The 19,410-nt window shown below is 45.2% G+C and overlaps 2 protein-coding genes and 1 pseudogene across 2 annotated transcripts; all 3 read right to left on the minus strand.

Moving 5' to 3' along the window:
* Positions 1-2,439: 2,439 nt before the first annotated feature.
* On the minus strand, positions 2,440-3,254 carry LOC148117295 (histone H2A-Bbd type 2/3-like). The gene has a single exon (XM_087902862.1). The coding sequence runs from the start codon at positions 3,078-3,080 to the stop codon at positions 2,628-2,630; it is 453 nt and encodes a 150-aa protein (XP_087758988.1). The 5' UTR covers positions 3,081-3,254; the 3' UTR covers positions 2,440-2,627.
* Positions 3,255-13,218: 9,964 nt separating this feature from the next.
* LOC148117296 (Nuclear RNase P) lies at positions 13,219-13,408 on the minus strand (annotated as a pseudogene).
* A 5,358-nt stretch (positions 13,409-18,766) lies between these two features.
* On the minus strand, positions 18,767-19,410 carry LOC148117297 (histone H2A-Bbd type 2/3-like). The gene has a single exon (XM_087902903.1). It carries the CDS (start codon positions 19,405-19,407, stop codon positions 18,955-18,957), a length of 453 nt encoding a protein of 150 aa, XP_087759029.1. The 5' UTR covers positions 19,408-19,410; the 3' UTR covers positions 18,767-18,954.

Here is a 19,410-nt window from a genome sequence, read left to right on the forward strand (position 1 = left end):
CCCTCTCTGAGGAGTGATTGGGGGGTAGTTTGAAGGGTAGGAGGAGTTAAAGGGAGGAAAGGAAGGAGAGGGAGCTGGGATTGGTACGTGAAATGAAAAGACAATTTGTTTTCTTTTTTAAACACTAAATTAAATTTAAAAAGAATGAAGATTTTGGTGCTGTAATAATAGACCAGTTAGCAAAGGTCTTGCAAGCATGAGGGCCTGATTAACAACTCTAGAACCTATGTAACATGACAGGTGTCAGAGCAAATGGTTGTGATACCAGTGCTGGGGAGCCAGAGACAGGGAGATCCTTATAACTTTCTGGCCAGGCAGCCTAGCCTAGTCAGTGAGCCCAATGAGAGACCCTGTGCCAATAAAACAAAGCAAGAGCCTGCAAGTGGGTAAAGGCTTTTGCTGTCAAACATGACAACTCTGAGGTTAATCCCAGGAGTCCAAACATGGTGAAAGGAGAGAATCACCTCCTGTGAGTTGCCTCCTCATACTCCATGCTCATGCTGTGACATGTACGTACACACACACACACACACACACACACACGCACACACACAAACACACACTTGAAATCCTCACTAGCTGTTGATGTCTGTCTTCCTTTCTCCCAGTGCACCAGCTTCCTCTGTAGTGACTCTCATTCTCTGTCTATGCTTTGTTTGTGCCCTAAGCCCCCAAAGTTCCCCGTGTATGTCTTCCCTTATGTTTTCAATGCTTGAAGTCAACATTTGTGTCCTTTATTCATATTCTTTGTAAGCTTACTATTAAAAAGAAAACCTGTCTCAAAAATTGATTGCTGTATTGCCTCATACTCCCCGTTTCATGTGTCTGTTTTAACTATTCTATTATTTCAATATTTTTCAACTGACATATACATGTGAAATTATCGGTAGTTTTACAAATGAGTGCTCTTCAAGGGGTTCTCACCACCTCTGTAAATATCTGCACACTGCATATATACCCCGCCCTCAGGCTTCTTCTATCTTTCACTTCTTTCTATATATGCTATCTTCCAGAACCACCATTCCTGATAGTCATCTCCTCTAGTTTCCAGTCTTTTCCGTTTTTCCTTTTTCTCCACATTTGAAAGATAAGAAATAGTGTTTGTGTTTCCATGCCTGGCTTTTATTTCTCTCTCAGTGCCAACAGTTGGACCCATTTTCTTACACATAGAAGAATGTCATTCACTTTATAACCTTGGAGCGGCTTTGAATTTGTACACATTGTTGTATTGTTTTTTGCCTTCATGGGTAGTTCACTTATATCATCCATTGGTGCTTCTCTCTGTCTCCTCTAGTTGGATGATCCTAAGTCGTTGTTAGTTTTCATTTCATTGTGGCAGGGGAGAACAAGACAGAGTTTGGTGAGTTTGTAGGGAACTGGACAGTTGGAAGTGGTGGTGTCAGTGCTTAGACTGAGGTGGACAGGCCTGAGCCACTTTAAGTTATGGCCTCTGCTGAATTTGGGAGGAGCGGGCAAACGCTGCGAAGGAATGGGCAACTGCAGCAGTTTGAAGCCAGAAGTGGGAGGTGGCATTCTTGCCTACAACATGCAGAGAAGATCCCCACTCCAGCCAGAGTCACCCGGATGATGTTTCTGATTATGTCAGACCACCAGCCCTATATGCAAATGATAGCAAGTGGATGAAACCAGCTGCCAACCACACATACTATAGGTATGGCTGGAGTAGCCACATGTCTGGAGGCAGGGCAAGCCAAGTGTCTGACCAGGGTGCAAATAACAGGATGTGGGGTTGAGCTTAGATTCGGGGATATAACCTCATGTACAAGCCCTTGACCCAGGGCAGGCAAAGCCATAGATGCTGGGACAGTACACACACTGGTGGGCTAGGTTACATATTCACATCCATTGCCAGGCGAAACTCCTGATAGATCTTCCAAGAATTAATAATGAATAATATTCCTCCATGAACCTAATTGCCACGTGCTAGCGTTCTTGTCCACATCTGCATCCTGAATCGAAAGTCTGCCTTTGGATGTGGGCCCCTCTGCCCTGTGGTTTTCTATGAAAAGGCCATCATTCTGATGCAGTTATTCAGGCTGATCCACACTGCTTCAGGACCAAGTTGTGTACCCCTCCCTACCCAGGTTCTCCTTGTCTCTCTCTGGAGCAACAGCTCCCCCACCATCCCTGCCTGCCTTTCACACCAGCACCCCAAACACCACAGTGTTCTGTGACTAGGCCCAGCTCACCCTCCTCCCCCACCTTCCACTCCTCCCTCATGCCCAAAGAAAAACTGGGGAAACCAGGCTGTGGATCCCTGGCAACCCCAGCAATCACTCCCACCCCCTGTGTTCCTTCAGCTAGGCACACCCCCTGTGTTCCTTAAGTAGGCCCACCTAACCTTCTGCCCCCACTGCCTCCCTCACACCCACCTCCACCCCTATCCCATGCCCAAAGGAAAATTCAGGGAAGCAAATCTATGCGATGCTCTAACAAAAACTTTAATGAGAACACAACAGAGTGGCGAGGCTTGTCAGCCAAACAGGGCTGGCCATGGGAAATGTTGGGCAGGATGAACTAACTGATGCTCGATGAATAAACGGGGCAGAAAGTCCATCAGAAACCCAGAGCCAGGCAGCCAGCCATCCAGGAGCAGGTAGGAGCCATCATTGACGTCGACGACTACTACGACGAGGACCAGGTTGAGGCGGAGCCACACGAGAGATGGTGGTGAACTGGAACAGTTCGCTGAGGAGCGTGTTGTTGTAGACAGTGAAGTCCAACAGCTCCGGGGTGATGAACATCTCGGCACCTCGGCGTTGGGCCTCGTTGCTTGCCAGCTCCAGCACTCTGCGGATCAGGAACTCCAGGATGGCGGTCAGCAAGATGGGCGCTGTTTCGCTCAGTCGCGAGGTGTGGCCGGCCTCCCGAAGAAGGTGTTCCACCAGACTCACAGCCAGTGTCAGCCCGGCTCTGGCGGAGCGTGCAAGGCGGCGAGTCGACCCGCGACGAGACGACCCCTGACGAGACGAGGACCCCTGACGAGACGAGGACCCCTGACGAGACGAGGACCCTTGACGAGACGACCCTTGGCGGCTGCTCTGCCTGGTCTGGGGCATGGTGGCCTCGAGGTGTGCCCCCAGGGGCTGGCTCGGCTCTACCTGGCTGCTCCCTGCTGGCCTGCTGGACTCTGGGCCTCCACCCTGATCCCAATGGCCGCCTCTGCGCCTCCCTGTGTGTCAAGGGGCCCCTCACGGTGGGTCGCAGCCCACTCTGTCACACTTCCGCTCTCACTGATGACGTGTCACGTGTGGGATGACTCCCAGCCAGCCCTCGCTAGGGGCGCTGTTGCCACCTTGACACCCCGGGGTGCCTTCTAGGAAAGACAAAGACGTCTGTGGTGCTATCGAGAACAAGTCCTTCACAGTCCTTGGCTTCTAAGGTGCTGTCACCAAGCCTACCCATTAAGTACGAGCTGTCTGTCCCTCTCCTGCCTCGCCTGTCCCCCTCCCTGTGCCACCAGGGCCCCAGGCACCACTGTAAACCTGAGGGTTTTCCCTTTTCCTGCTGGACATTCAAGCTCAGAGCTCCAGGCAGCTGGAGCAAATCCAGAGCTACAGCTTTCCTGGTCCCTGGACCTTCTTAGCCATTTCTCTGCTTCTGCCATGTGTATCCGCTCATGTCTGAGTTGGGCAGGTCCTGTAGGTGGGATCATTTGGCAAACACTGACCTCTTGTGTATCTGCCCGTTTACTTAGAATCCTGGGTACACGATGCTTCATGCCCAGTATATAGTTCCTTGTGTCTCACATCACCTGTTGAAGGGTTGAACAAGTGTTTCCCCCATTCCTTCTCACACCCGAATATTAGTCCACTGCCTGCACCAATCATTTTACTCATTTCTTCATATTATCGGAGGGTTCTCCGCTGCCCGGTCCCTCAATAAACACACAGAAACTGTTTAATTTGCAATACTCTTTGTCCAAAAGCTTCAGTGTATTCCTAGTTAGTTCTTACATCTTGTGTTTCTATATAGCTATTATTTTTTCTATTATTATTATTTTATATTATTTTATATTTTTATATTTCTATCATTTTATATTTCACCATGAGGCTTGTGACCTACCAGCAATGTTACCTGGCAGCTCATGTCTTTCTCCTCTGGCAGCCACATGGCTTCTCTCAACTCTGCCTTCTTTCTCCCAGCATTCAGTTTAGTTTTTCCTCATAGCTCTACTCTGCCCTATCACATGCCGAAGCAGCTTCTTTATTCATTAACCAATAAATCAACACACATACCGAAGGACTTTCCACATCATCTTCCTATGCTGATTGGGACTTGGGTGTCCTCCAACTTTTACAAACAACGTGACCATTTCCCAGTCTTTATAGGTGAAAGAAAAAAAAAACAAACAAATGCTTGATATCTATCATGTTTTCAAATGAATATTTTCAGAAAAAGTATTTCATTAGGAAAAGTTGTGTGAGTGGGATTGTCCAGTAGGGACCAAACATAAGAGAGCAAGGATGCCTGGCCATGTCCTTCAGAGAGACCTGTGAACCCAGAGGGTGGGAGGAAAGGAAGAATGTAACAAAGGAAACTTTCACAAAGCTGGAGAAATGAGATGGATGTCTGGATATTTAAACATTGAGAAGGGGAAGATCTGGTCGTGTTTTGGAGAGAGAGAAGGCATACATATCAGGCCTTCCAATCCCATTTATTCCCACATCTCTTTGCATATGCCCTCTGCTCTTGTAAACTCATCCCTAAAACAAAATAAAATAAATGAGTGAGATCTCCATCCCTGCCCTGGCTAGCTCACCCAGTGCAGCAGACAGCAAGGAGCAGGTCCAGTTCTGCTCTCACTCCTTCAGGTTGGCTCACCTGTACCCACATCTCCAGGGCCAGTTCTACTCAGACTGTTGCAGTTGGTGAGGGACTGGGCAAGCACTCCCACTCTCATGCCTCCGTGGCCAGGTATAGTGCGAATTCTAATTGGTCTTAATAATAAAAACCCAGAGTCAGGTATTAGGGGGTGAAAGCTGAAAGATCAGAGAAGCAGAGAAGTCAGCCACTAGAGTTCTTACTTCTCCAAATGTTCAGACCGAATAGGCAAGATCCTGTCTCCAAAATCCCTCTGACTCAGTAGATTCAGGATCTTGTTTTAAAAAGAAAAGGGAGTTACAGAAATGTGGTAAATGTGGTAATGCATGTTAGAATAGAAAACAAATTAGCTGTTACCTTTTGGACTCACCAAAGTTGGATAATGGAGTATTTTCTCTAAATTTGTCAAATGCTAATGACTAGACTTTGTTAATATAATTATTGCCTGAATATATTGTGTACCCTTAATGTATACAATATATGGTTATTGTACTTGTGGTTTTCTTATATTAATTATAATCTTAAATTTTAGAAAAAAGGGGAAATGTGGTGATACTTTGCTTGCGATTTAATAAATAAAAAGCTTGCCTTAAGATCAGAGTGCAGAGATAAGCCACTACATAGCCATAGAGGACAGGTAGTGGTGGCACACATTTTTAACCCCAGCACTCAATAGACAGAGTCAGAAAGATCTCTGTGAGTTCAAGTCCACCACTGGTAACACTAGATTGAGCCAGTGTCAAAGAGAAATAGAGTTGGAAATCTGAAGAGACCTTGGACATCAGGCATGAAGATACAGACTTTGGAGTTTGTCCAACTGGTTTTTAGGCTTTCTTTGGTCCCCTATCTCCTCACTATGCTTTCTTCCTGATATTTTGGACCTGTAATATATATTCTGTGCCGTTAAATGTTAAATCTGGTTATTTTATTTTATTTTATTTTATTTTATTTGATACTTGAGTTAAGGGATTGCATGAATCTCGGGAGAGAATTTGAATTTTGGACATGTAAACATTGTTGAGACTGTGATAGACTTCAGAGACTTTTGGAGTTAGACAAAATGCATTTTTATTATGCTATTTTTGCCAGTTTATGGGGGTCAGGGACTAGACTTGGTAGTTTTTTTTTCGATTTGTTTATTCAAGTATGCGAAAACACTCTTTCCACTTCCTCCCCTCCTCCCAATACCCTCCCGCTCCCCCGAATCCCCCCACTCCCTCTCCTCCTCCCTCACCATTCCCAAGAGCAGTCAGGGTTTCCTGCCCCGTGGGAAATCCAAGATCCTCCCCCCTCCCTCCAGGTCCAGGAAGGTGAGCATCCAAACAGGCCAGGATCCCAACAAACTAGTCATTGCAGACGAAACAAGACCCAGTGCCATTGTCAATGGCTTCTCATTCTTCATTTGAACCTTGGGGGCTCAGTCAGCCCCCATGTCAGCCACGTTCAGAGAATCCGGTTTGATCACATGCTCGTTCAGTCCCAGTCCAGCTGGCCTTGGTGAGCTCCCAACCGACCAGTCCCCTTGTATCAGTGGGTGAACGCACCCCTTGCGGTCCGGACCTCCAGTGCTTCAATGTGGGTCTCTGTCTCTATCTCCATCCATCGTCGGATGAAGGCCCCCTCTTATTTTGCTTTCCTTGTTCACGATCTCCCTCCCTCTGTTTCTCATTTGGACCTAGGGAGCCAAGTCCAGTGTTCCAATATGTGTCTCTGTGTCTATCTCCATCCATCGCCATATGAATGTTCTGTGGTGACATGCAAAATATTCATCAGTATGGTTATGGGCCAAGGCCAGTTCAGGCATCCTCTCCTCTGCTGCCCAGAGTATCATCTGGGGACCTCTCCTAGGACCTGGGAACCCCTCCAGAATCAAGTCTCTTGCAAACCCTAAAATGAATCCCTTAGTTATGATATAAACTTCCCTGCTCCCATAACCATCCTTCCTCCCTCCCCCCTCCCATTCCCCCAAGCCTTCCCCAGACATCCCCCTCCCCCTAACCAACTCCCCTTACATCCACACACCACACCCCCATGCACCCAAGTTTTGTCTGGCAATCTTTTCTACTTCCAATATCCAGGAAGATAACTACATGATTTTCTTCAGGTTCGCCTTCTTATCTAGCTTCTCGAGGATCACAAATTATAGACTCAAAGAACTTTAATTATTGCTAGAATCCACTTATGAGTGAGTACATACCATATTCCTCTTTTTGGGTCTGGGCTACCTCACTCAGTAAAGCGTGTTCTATTTCCATTCATTTGCATGCAGAATTCAAGATGTCATTGTTTTGTACCGCTGAGTAAAACTCCAATGTGTATATGTTCCACACCTTCTTTACCATTCTTCTATTGAGGGGCACCTAGGTTGTTTTCAAGTTCTGGCTGTTGCAAATAGTGCTGCTATGAACATAGTTGAACAAATGCTTTTGTAGTATGATAGGGCATCTCTTGGGTATATTCACAAGAGTGGAATTACTGGGTCATGAGGGAGGTTGACTCCCAGTTTCCTGAGAAACCGCCACACTGATTTCCACAGTGGCTGCACAAGTTTGCATTCCCACCAACAATGGATGAGTGTTCCCCTCACTCCACATCCTCTCCATCATAGGCTATCATTGGTATTTTTGAGTTTAGCTATTCTGACAGGTGTAAAATGGTATCTCAAAGTGGTTTTGATTTGCATTTCCCTTATCGCTAAGGAGGTTGAGCATGTCCTTAAGTGTCTTCTGGCCATTTGAAGTTCATCTGTTGTGAATTCTCTCTTCAGTTCAGTACCCCATTTTTAATTGGGTTAATTAGAGTTTTAGTGTCTAGTTTCTTGAGTTCTTTGTATATTTTGGAGATCAGACCTTTGTCTGATGAGGGGTTGGTGAAGATCTTCTCCCAGTCAGAAGGTAGACTTTTTGTCTTACTGACAGTGTCCTTTGCTTTACAGAAGCTTCTCAGTTTCAGGAGGTCCCATTTATTCATTGATTCTCTTATTGTCTGTGCTACTGGGGTTCTGCTTAGGAAGTGGCCTCCTGTGCCTATGTCTTGTAGACTACTTCCCACTTTCTCTTCTATCAGGTTCAAAGTGGACAGATTAATGTTGATGTCTTTAATCCATTTGGACTTGAGTTTTTTGCATGGTGGTAGATATGGATCTACTTTCATTCTTCTACAGGTTGACATCCAGTTATGCCAGCACCATTTATTAAAGATGCTTTCCTTTTTCCATTGTATACCTTTAGCTCCCTTGTCAAAAATTAGGTGTTCATAGATTTGTGGGTTAATATCCGGGTCTTCTATTCAATTCCATAGGTCGACTTCTCTGTTCTTATGCCAATACCAAGCTGTTTTCAATACTGTAGCTCTGTAATAGAGTTTGAAGTCAGGGATGGTAATGCCTCCAGAAGTTTCTTTATTGTATAGGATTGTTTTGGCTATCCTGGGTTTTTTGTTTTGCCATATAAACTTGATTATTGTTCTCACAAGGTCTGTAAAGAAGTTTGATGGGATTTTGATGGGGATTGCATTGAATCTATAGATTGCTTTTGGTAGAATTGCCATTTTTACTATGTTGATTCTCCCAATCCAAGAGCAGGGGAAGTTTTTCCATTTTCTGGTATCCTCCTCAATTTCTTTCTTCAAAGAGTTAAAGTTCTTGTCAAATAGGTCTTTCACTTCCTTGGTAAGAGTAACCCCAAGGTATTTTATGCTATTTGTGGCTATCGTGAAAGGTGATGTTTCTCTGATTTCCCTCTATGCTTCTTTATCCTTTCTGTATAGGAGGGCAACTGATTTTTTGGAGTTGATCTTGTATCCTGCCACATTACTAAAGGTGTTTATCAGTTGTAGGAGTTCTTTGGTAGAGTTTTTGGGGTCGCTTATGTACACTATCATATCGTCAGCAAATAACGAAAGTTTAACTTCATCCTTTCCAATTCGAATCCCCTTGATCTCCTTATGTTGTCTTATTGCTATTACTAGAACTTCAAGCACTATATTGAAGAGGTATGGAGAGAGTGGACAGCCTTGTCGTCTTCCTGATTTTAGTGGAAAGGCTTTGATTTTCTCTCCATTCAATTTGATGTTAGCTGTCGGCTTGCTGTATATTGCTTTTATTATGTTTAGGTATGATCCTTGTATCCCCAGTCTCTCCAACACCTTTATCATAAATGGGTGTTGAATTTTGTCAAATGCTTTTTCAGCATCCAATGAAATGATCATATGGTTTTTTTTCTTTCAATTTATTTATATGATGGATTACATTGATAGATTTGCGTATGTTGAACCAGCCCTGCATCTCTGGGATGAAGCCTACTTGATCATAATGGATAGTTTTTCTAGTGTGTTCTTGGATTCGGTTTGCCAATATTTTATTGAGTATTTTGGTGTCGATGTTCATGAGTGAGACTGGCCTGTAATTCTGTTTCTTGGTTGTGTCTTTGTGTGGTTTTGGTATCAGGGTAACTGTAGCTTCATAAAAGGAGTTTGGCAATGACTCTTCTGTTTCTATTTTGTGGAATACATTAAGGAATATAGGTATTAGCTCTTCCTGGAAGTTCTGGTAGAATTCTGCATTGAAACCATCTGGTCCTGGGCTTTTTTGGTAGGGAGATTTTTGATAACAGCTTCTAATTCTTTGCGACTAACAGGTCTATTTAGATTGTTCACCTGTTCTTGTTTCAACTTTGGTATATGGTACTTATCTAAAAAAATGTCCATTTCTTTTACATTTTCCAACTTTGTGGCATATAAACTTTTGTAGTAAGGTCTAATGATTCTCTGAATTTCCTCTGTGTCTGTGGTTATGTCCCCCTTTTCATTTCTGATCTTATTAATTTGCATGTTCTCTCTCTGCCATTTGATTAGTTTGGATAGGGGTTTGTCGATCTTGTTGATTTTCTCCAAGAACCAGCTTTTTGTTTCATTGATTCTTTGGATTGTTTTCTGTGTTTCTATTTTGTTGATTCCAGCCCTCAGTTTGATTTTTTCCAGTCTTCTACTCCTCCTGGGTGAATCATCTTCTTTTTTTCTAGAGCTTTCAAGTGTGCTGTTAAGTCTCCAATGTGTGCTTTCTCAGTTTTCTTTAATTGGGCACTTAGTGCTCAATTTCCTCTTAGCACTGCTTTCATAGTGTCCCATAGGTTTGAGTATATTGTGTCTTTATTTTCATTAAATTTAAGAAAGACTTTAATTTCTTTCTTCATTTCTTCCTTGACCCAGGGGTGATTTAATAGTTGACAGTTCAACTTCCATGAGTTTGTTGGCTTCCTGGGGGTAGCATTGTTGTTGAATTCTAACTTTAGTCCATGGTGATCTGAGAAGACACAGGTGGTTACTAATATGTTTTTGTATCTGTGGAAGTTTGCTTTGTTACCAAGTATGTGGTTAAGTTTTGAGAAGGTTCCATGGGCTGCAGAGAAGAAGGTATATTCTTTCCTATTTGGGTGGAAAGTTCTATAGATATCCGTTAAGTCCATTTGATTCAAAACCTCCAATAATTCTCTTATTTCTCTGTTGGGTTTCTGTCTGATTGATCTGTCCATTGGTGAGAGAGGTGTGTTGAAGTCTCCTACTATTAGTGTGTGTGGTTTGATGACTCCCTTGAGTTCTAGAAGAGTTTCTTTTACATAAGTGGGTGCCTTTATATTAGGGGCATAGATATTCAGGATTGAGACTTCCTCCAGATGAATTGTTCCTGTTATGAGTATGAAATTTCCATCTCTATGTCTTCTGATAGATTTTAGTTTGAAGTCAATTTTGTTAGCTATTAGAATGGCCACACCTGCTTGTTTCTTAGGTCCGTTTGCTTGGAAAACCTTTTCCCAGCCCTTTACTCTGAGTAGATATCTGTCTTTGTGACTGAGGTGTGTTTCTTGTAAACAGCAGAATGTTGGATCCTGTTTTCGTATCCAATCTCTAAGTCTGTGCCTTTTTATAGGTGAATTGAGTCCATTGATATTAAGTGATATTAATGACCAGTGATTGTTGACTCTGGTTACTTTATTTAGTTTTTTTTGGGGGAGTAATAGAGTGTATGTTTTTCCCTTCTTTGAGTTGTGCTTGTGAAGGGTCGCTAGATGTCTGAGTTATTGTAGGCGGTGTTGTGATTGTTGGATTCCTTGGGTTGTGATTTGTCTTCTAATACTTTTTGTTAGGCTGGATTTGTAGCTACATATTGTTTAAATTTGTTTTTATCCTGGAATATTTTGTTTTCTCTGTTGATAGTGAACGAAAGCTTGGCTGGGTATAGTAATCTGGGCTTGCATCCATGGTCCCTTAGTTTCTGCAGTACCTCTATCCAGGACCTTCGGGCTTTCATGGTTTCCATAGAGAAGTCTGGTGTAAGTCTGATAGGTTTACCTTTATAAGTTACTTGACCTTTTTCCTTTGCAGCTCTTAATATTCTTTCTTTAATTTGAATGCTTTGTGTTTTGATTATTATATGGCGAGGGGATGTTTTTTTTTTTGATCCAGCCTATTCGGTGTTCTGTATGCTTCTTGAACCTTCATAGGGATATCGTTCTTTAGGTTGGGGAAGTTTTCTTCTATAATTTTGTTGAATATATTTTCTGGACCTTTGATCTGCAATTCTTCTCCTTCTTCTACCCCAATTATTCTTAGATTTGGTTTTTTTTATTGTGTCCCACAATTCCTGAATGTTTTGTGATGAAAATTTGTTGGATTTGCTGTTTTCTTTGCTCAGAGCGTTTAATTTCTCTATGATGTCTTCAGAGTCTGAGATTCTTTCTTCTATCTCTTGTATTCTGTTGGTTATGCTTGTTTCTGAAGTCTCTGTTTGTTTACCTAGATTTTCCATAGCCAGCCGGCCCTCGGTTTGTGATTTCTTCATTGACTCCATTTCAGTTTTCAAATCTTGAACTGTTTCCATTACCTGCTTGATTATTTTTTCTTGTTTTCCCAGAATTTCATTTACGGATTTACTCATTTCTTCAAACTTTTTGTTATATTTCTCTTCCTGCGGGGGGCCATCCTGTCCCGCAGGAATGAACGCCACCAAAAACGAGAATTCCTTCTCTGGTCACATCTTTATTTGGAGCATTCCCTTGAGGAAAATTGGGGGAAGGGAAGATAGAGCAGGGACGAGAGAAAGCTTAGAGAGAGGAAGTAGGGTCCCGAGGCATCTGCTTTTAAACGGTGGAGCGGCTTGAACGCTGTCCTGATTGGTTAATGCCACTCTGCTGGTCTGAGCATGTGCAGGCAAGGGTGCAGGCAGGGTTGCTCAGCCCCACGTGGCTACCTCCAAACTGCAGGACCACCTGTGCCTCCAGGTGGCTCCCAACATCTCCCCCTAATTATTGTCTTTAAGAGCAATAAGGCAAAACTATTTTCCAATCTGGTCCCCACTTAGACGCAGCATGCCAAGGATATCTGCTCCCACCCATCCCCAAGGAGGGAAAAGGCAAAATAGAGTCAGTCAGAAAATTGTTAAGAGATAAGAGGTTGCACAGGGTGTTGCTCAAGTCGATGGTGTGAAACAGCTGCTCTTGACACCGCCCAGAAGGTCATCTCTGCTGTCTCCGCATGAATCTTCCACAGCAGGACACTCAGCATCCACTGGGTCGTCTTCTTTATCTCTCTGGTCGGTCTCGCTGGCATCCAGATGTATGTCAGCATTCCTAGAAAAACATAAACAAACCTCTCCTCCCAAATTAACATTTAAGAGTATTAAAAACTCTCAGTGTAAAAATTCAGCACAATCAGTACTGGAAGTAGGCTGGTTTTGAACTTAGAGATTTGCAGGTCTCCGTTTCAAAAAGCAAATCTTGTTTGCCTGTACCAGCAAAATTTTGAATCAAAAATTAAGTGTATAGAATGCAAGAGAAATCCTTTCTCTGGGGGAAGCTGTCACTGGTAGTGTAGTCCCCCTCTATTGTTTAAAAACCAAAGCAGTTGTCACTGGGAATTGAACTCATAACCTTTGGAAGAGCAGGCAATGCCCTTAACCGCTGAGCCATCTCTCCAGCTCCCCTATTCAGATGGAAAAAACCTCTAGGTAGCATTGTTTATCTCACCAGGTGCCTCAGGCAAAAGGTCCGCCTTTCTTTGTTACCTAGGATACGGTAACCAGGTAAACATGCCTTTATTATGATAATCACGACCAGTTCTTTAAGGGAGAATGGGCGTAGCATCGATCTGGCTACTTCCTGCTGACGAAGGGACGTTGTTTAGGGGATAAATGTTTTTATCTGACTAAATTCTTGGCGACAAATGTTTTTATCTGACTGAATTCTTGGCGACCTTGGCTGAGGGCGGCGGCAGCAACGGACAGCGGCGGCTGCCACAGCTCCGCCTCTGAAGCCCATAATGGCGCGCTCCGCATGGCCCAAAGGCATGGCTCCGCCCCGGGCCGTGCGCGGGCTCGCCGTTTCACCTCAGGCAATGAACTCGCACCGCCGGCTGTGAGCCTTTTCCAAGCTCCGGCGAGGGGGGGCATCCGCCCACCCGTGGAGGGGCTTCTCCTGCCCGGTCCGCCCGCGCGCAGAGCCCCGTTCTCTGGGAACTCACCTCCCCGCTCGCCCATGTTGCTATGGAAACACAGTTTTTCCGCAGAGCCGATTCAGCTCCTCTTTGCCTTCTATGGCGCCGCTGCTCACCACGCAGCTTCCGCCTCAGTCAGGCGAGTCCGCTCAGGTGCTGAAAAAGTCCTCCAAAAACCATAGCCCCGCCAGAAGGCCTCTGATGTCACACGGACTTTAGCCCGCCCGCGACCTGGCTATTCGCAGGCCTCTGCGGACTCCAGCAAATTTCCCGCCAGCAACTGGTTAGCATGGCCACGCCTCCCGAACGAGCTAGCACTGGAGAGTGCAATTTTGCGTCTCCCTCCTGAGTAGCTGGGATTACAGGTGTGCACCACCGTGCCTGGCCCACTTCCGTGTTTCTAATCAGGCATTACCGCTCAAAGGCGGGCCGGCTGCCGCCAGCACTCTCAGCACGATCAAGCAGCTTGTCTTTCTCCGTCAAAAAATTAAAGTTTTTTGTACGTGAGAGCCAGAGACTGAGCTCTCTTAACAAAATTAGGCGAAACTCACCTCAGAAACTCTGTGGCTCTTTAAGAACAGGGAAGGCAGTGATCAAGTTTGCCTCCCTACGAGACTGTTGCCTCCAGTCTCTATCAGCGAGTATGCACGGAGGAAGCCGCGGATCTCCCAACCGTAAACCTCGCTTTTTCTCAGCTCCACCTGCACTGGACTTAAGGGATTTTTCTTCCCCGTTGCTTTCTGTACCTTCTTTCAGATACCTTAACTTTGATTTTTTTTTTTTTTTTTTTTTTTTTTTTTGTATTTTCTTTTCTATTTTAGGCCTATCCTTTGAAATTCCTTTTTACATTTCTTTTCCTCCCCTTTCTGGGGATTTCAACCGACGTCACTCACCGCTCCATGTTCTCAGAGTTCTGAAATTCAAGGCTCTCTGTGCTGGTGTCTGATCTTGGCTTTTTCTCCCGGGCTTTCTCAGGGTCCCCCGGCGTAGTTGTCAGGGTCCCTCAGCGTCCGGGGTTTCGAGCACCAGTTGCGGGGGGCCATCCTGTCCCGCAGGAATGAACGCCACCAAAAACGAGAATTCCTTCTCTGGTCACATCTTTATTTGGAGCATTCCCTTGAGGAAAATTGGGGGAAGGGAAGATAGAGCAGGGACGAGAGAAAGCTTAGAGAGAGGAAGTAGGGTCCCGAGGCATCTGCTTTTAAACGGTGGAGCGGCTTGAACGCTGTCCTGATTGGTTAATGCCACTCTGCTGGTCTGAGCATGTGCAGGCAAGGGTGCAGGCAGGGTTGCTCAGCCCCACGTGGCTACCTCCAAACTGCAGGACCACCTGTGCCTCCAGGTGGCTCCCAACATCTTCCATTTCTTTACTCATTTCCTCAATCTTTTTATTATATTTATCTTCCATTTCTTTATGGCAGATTTTCACCTCCTGTTTAAGTTCCTCTATTATTTTCATAAAGATCTGCTTAGAGGCGATTTCTTCTATTTCTTCTGGAGTACGGTGTTCAATTCTTCTAGTTTCGTGATCCCTGGATTCTGGAGATGTCATGTTGCCTTTCAGGTTGTTGGAGGAATTCTTGCATTGGCGCCTGCCCATCTCCTCCTCTCTGGATGAAACTCCTCAGCACTCTCTGGTTAGAACTCCTCAGCACTCTCTGGATAGAACTCCTCAGCACTGAAGCAGGGATAGCTCTGTGGATAGAACTCCTCAGCACTGCAGCAGGGATAGCTGGTGTTTCCAGGACCCAGGAGACAAAAGGGCAGCAGCAGTGGGGGCAGAGAGGGGTCCTGTGGAACACTGAAGCCCCTGCCACAGAAACTGAGGGGGGAGGGGCTGCACTCTCCTCGGGGACAGACTGCCCTAGCGAGCACCCACTCACCTCTCTGGATAGAACTCCTCAGCTGTGCAGCAGGGATAACTGGTGTTTCCAGGACCCAGGAGACAAAAGGGCAGCAGCAGTGGGGGCAGGGATGGGTCCCGTGGAACACTGAAGCCCCTGCCTCAGAAACTGAGGGGGGAGGGGCTGCTCTCCCCTTGGGGGACAGATCGCCCTGGCAAGGACCCACTCACCTCTCTGGATAGAACTCCTCAGCTCTGCAGCGGGGATAGCTGGTACCCACTCACCTCTCAGGCTAGACTTGGTAGTTATAAAATGATGTAGAACTCAGAGGAAACTGCAACAGAGGTGTTCTGAAATGCTAGCTAATCTGAGCCTTTCACTACCATTAGAGATTTTTTCAGGGGGTTTTATTCTATCACACCTAATTTTTCTTATTCCAGAATGAATCTACACCCTGTAATTTCCCATGGAAACCAAAGCATGCCCTCTTCTCCAAAGTAATATACCTTTTGACTTAAATTTTGAAGTCAAGGCATTTTTAAAAATATATATGTTGGATTAATATAGCAACATTTATTATAAAATATCTTTAGGCAGCTTTTGTTCTTTTCTCAGCAGTCCAACTATTAGAAGACAACATAATAACGTACAGTATTCAGACTCACTTTTATGTGGCTTCTTAATGTTACTTTACACCCCTTTTAAGGACCTTATTATTTTAAAACTATGTGTTTCTTTTTTATGACTGTGTATACCTTTTCTTTACTTTCCCAGGCCTATGAATATTTTTAAACACAACTGTGAAGGAAAAAATCCTCAAGGCATAGGAAAGCATTATAATGGAAACTCTAAGTCATGTTTCTGTAATGCTGTGTCATGTGTCAGAATGACTTTTTAAGGGAAGAGATTCTCCATTCTAATTCCCAGTTCTCCATTTTCCCACAACAAGAGCAGAATGTGTCCATTGTTGAAATGTGACCTCAGTGCCTGGTGATTGACCGCTATGAAGAAACCATCTGAAGCTCACGCTGAGGATGCACAGGGAGCATTAGCTGTGCTAAGAGGATGTTAGTAGCAGTTACTTCCTCTTTACTTTGTTCGAAATACGACTGAGATGCTCTTAACCATGAAGTGAGGCCCCAACAGTTCTGTGACTAGCAACAGTTAAGTGTGGATCCTTCAGGCCCTGACAGCAAAGGAGATAGATTCTCCCCAGCAGTGGCAGTTATGTTTTGGAGGCAAATGGCATCTGATTTTACGATTGGCTTCTTGGGTTCTCTGTCAGTTCCCCAAAGTGAATGTTAGCTTACTTATTTCAGAAGAAATAAATAACGGTGGGATCCATTTTTCTGTGCATGCTTTCATTCATTCATGAGCGCACAGAGCCAACTCCATTGCAAATGGGCCTTTACAGGAAAACAAGCCCAACCTGCGCACTCAGACTTCCTGAGCACAACTCATGTTTTCGTGTTCAGATGCACTAAGCTGTTAACACGGTTCCCAAGGCACAGCTAGATCTTAATGTGTTGGGTTGAGCTTGCAGTGGGACTGTGGCATTTCCCAAAGACATCCAAACTCATTTCGAGGCTGTATTCAACACTATCTGAAAGATACCTGATATTACCTTTGGTCAAAAACATTTTATCAATGATTATCTGCATAAACATTTGCAGTTTCAATGTTTTAAATGGGTGTTTCCAGGAAAAATTTTATAGTGATTCTATTATTATTATTCTATAATTCTGTTATCCAGCTTGGCTGTGGACATGTACAAACAATACACTAACTCTGAAAATTAGAGAGTTATTCTTTTTACCTCATGCTGTTTTAGGAAGCCTCAAAACCCCTTTTAAATCCATTTGAAATTGTCTCATAAGATATCTGTAATATGTCCTTTATTCATATTCTTTGTAAGCTTACTATTAAAAAGAAAACCCGTCTCAAAAATTGATTGCTGTATTGCCCCATACTCCCCGTTTCATGTGTCTGTTTTAACTATTCTATTATTTCAACATTTTTCAACTGACATATACATGTGAAATTATCGGTAGTTTTACAAATGAGTGCTCTTCAAGGGGTTCTCACCACCTCTGTAAATATCTGCACACTGCATATATACCCCGCCCTCAGGCTTCTTCTACCTTTCACTTCTTTCTATATATGCTATCTTCCAGAACCACCATTCCTGATAGTCATCTCCTCTAGTTTCCAGTCTTTTCCGTTTTTCCTTTTTCTCCACATTTGAAAGATAAGATGTAGTGTTTGTGTTTCCATGCCTGGCTTTTATTTCTCTCTCAGTGCCAACAGTTGGACCCATTTTCTTACACATAGAAGAATGTCATTCACTTTATAACCTTGGAGAGGCTTTAAATTTGTACACATTGTTGTATTGTTTTTTGCCTTCATGAGTAGTTCACTTATATCATCCATTGGTGCTTTTCTCTGTTTCCTCTAGTTGGATGATCCTAAGTCGTTGTTAGTTTTCATTTCATTGTGGCAGGGGAGAACAAGACAGAGTTTGGTGAGTTTGTAGGGAACTGGACAGTTGGAAGTGGTGGTGTCAGTGCTTAGACTGAGGTGGACAGGCCTGAGCCACTTTAAGTTATGGCCTCTGCTGAATTTGGGAGGAGCGGGCAAACGCTGCGAAGGAATGGGCAACTGCAGCTGTTTGAAGCCAGAAGTGGGAGGTGGCATTCTTGCCTACAACATGCAGAGAAGATCCCCACTCCAGTCAGAGTCACCCGGATGATGTTTCTGATGATGCCAGACCACCAGCCCTATATGCAAATGATAGCAAGTGGATGAAACCAGCTGCCAACCACACATACTATAGGTATGGCTGGAGTAGCCACATGTCTGGAGGCAGGGCAAGCCAAGTGTCTGACCAGGGTGCAAATAACAGGATGTGGGGTTGAGCTTAGATTCGGGGATATAGCCTCATGTACAAGCCCTTGACCCAGGGCAGGCAAAGCCATAGATGTTGGGGCAGTACAGGCCCTGGTGGGCTAGGTTACATATTCACATCCATTGCCAGGCGAAACTCCTGGTAGATCTTCCAAGAATTAATAATGAATAATATTCCTCCATGAACCTAATTGCCTCGTGCCAGTATTCTTGTCCACATCTGCATCCTGAATCGAAAGTCTGCCTTTGGATGTGGGCCCCTCTGCCCTGTGGTTTTCTATGAAAAGGCCATCATTCTGATGCAGTTATTCAGGCTGATCCACACTGCTTCAGGACCAAGTTGTGTACCCCTCCCTACCCAGGTTCTCCTTGTCTCCCTCTGGAGCAGCAGCTCCCCCACCATCCCTGCCTGCCTTCCACACCAGCACCCCAAACACCACGGTGTCCTGTGACTAGGACACCTCCCGCATCTTCCACTCCTGCCACATGCCCAAAGAAAAACTGGGGAAACCAGGCTGTGGATCCCTGGCAACCCCAGCAATCACTCCCACCCCCTGTGCTCCTTCAGCTAGGCACACCCCCTGTGTTCCTTAAGTAGGCCCACCTAACCTTCTGCCCCCACTGCCTCCCTCACACCCACCTCCACCCTTATCCCATGCCCAAAGGAAAATTCAGGGAAGCAAATCTATGCGATGCTCTAACAAAAACTTTAATGAGAACACAACAGAGTGGCGAGGCTTGTCAGCCAAACAGGGCTGGCCATGGGAAATGTTGGGCAGGATGAACTAACTGATGCTCGATGAATAAACGGGGCAGAAAGTCCATCAGAAACCCAGAGCCAGGCAGCCAGCCATCCAGGAGCAGGTAGGAGTCATCATTGACGTCGACGACTACTACGACGAGGACCAGGTTGAGGCGGAGCCACACGAGAGATGGTGGTGAACTGGAACAGTTCGCTGAGGAGCGTGTTGTTGTAGACAGTGAAGTCCAACAGCTCCGGGGTGATGAACATCTCGGCACCTCGGCGTTGGGCCTCGTTGCTTGCCAGCTCCAGCACTCTGCGGATCAGGAACTCCAGGATGGCGGTCAGCAAGATGGGCGCTGTTTCGCTCAGTCGCGAGGTGTGGCCGGCCTCCCGAAGAAGGTGTTCCACCAGACTCACAGCCAGTGTCAGCCCGGCTCTGGCGGAGCGTGCAAGGCGGCGAGTCGACCCGCGACGAGACGACCCCTGACGAGACGAGGACCCCTGACGAGACGAGGACCCCTGACGAGACGAGGACCCTTGACGAGACGACCCTTGGCGGCTGCTCTGCCTGGTCTGGGGCATGGT

The sequence above is a fragment of the Myodes glareolus genome, chromosome X (genome assembly GCF_982192425.1).
Source record: "Myodes glareolus chromosome X, mMyoGla1.1, whole genome shotgun sequence".
NCBI classification, from domain to species: domain Eukaryota; kingdom Metazoa; phylum Chordata; class Mammalia; order Rodentia; family Cricetidae; genus Myodes; species Myodes glareolus.

Excerpts from the sequence above, each read along its gene's own strand:
- LOC148117297 (XM_087902903.1), bottom strand. The coding sequence starts at position 19,407 with ATGCCCCAGACCAGGCAGAGCAGCCGCCAAGGGTCGTCTCGTCAAGGG.
- LOC148117295 (XM_087902862.1), bottom strand. The coding sequence starts at position 3,080 with ATGCCCCAGACCAGGCAGAGCAGCCGCCAAGGGTCGTCTCGTCAAGGG.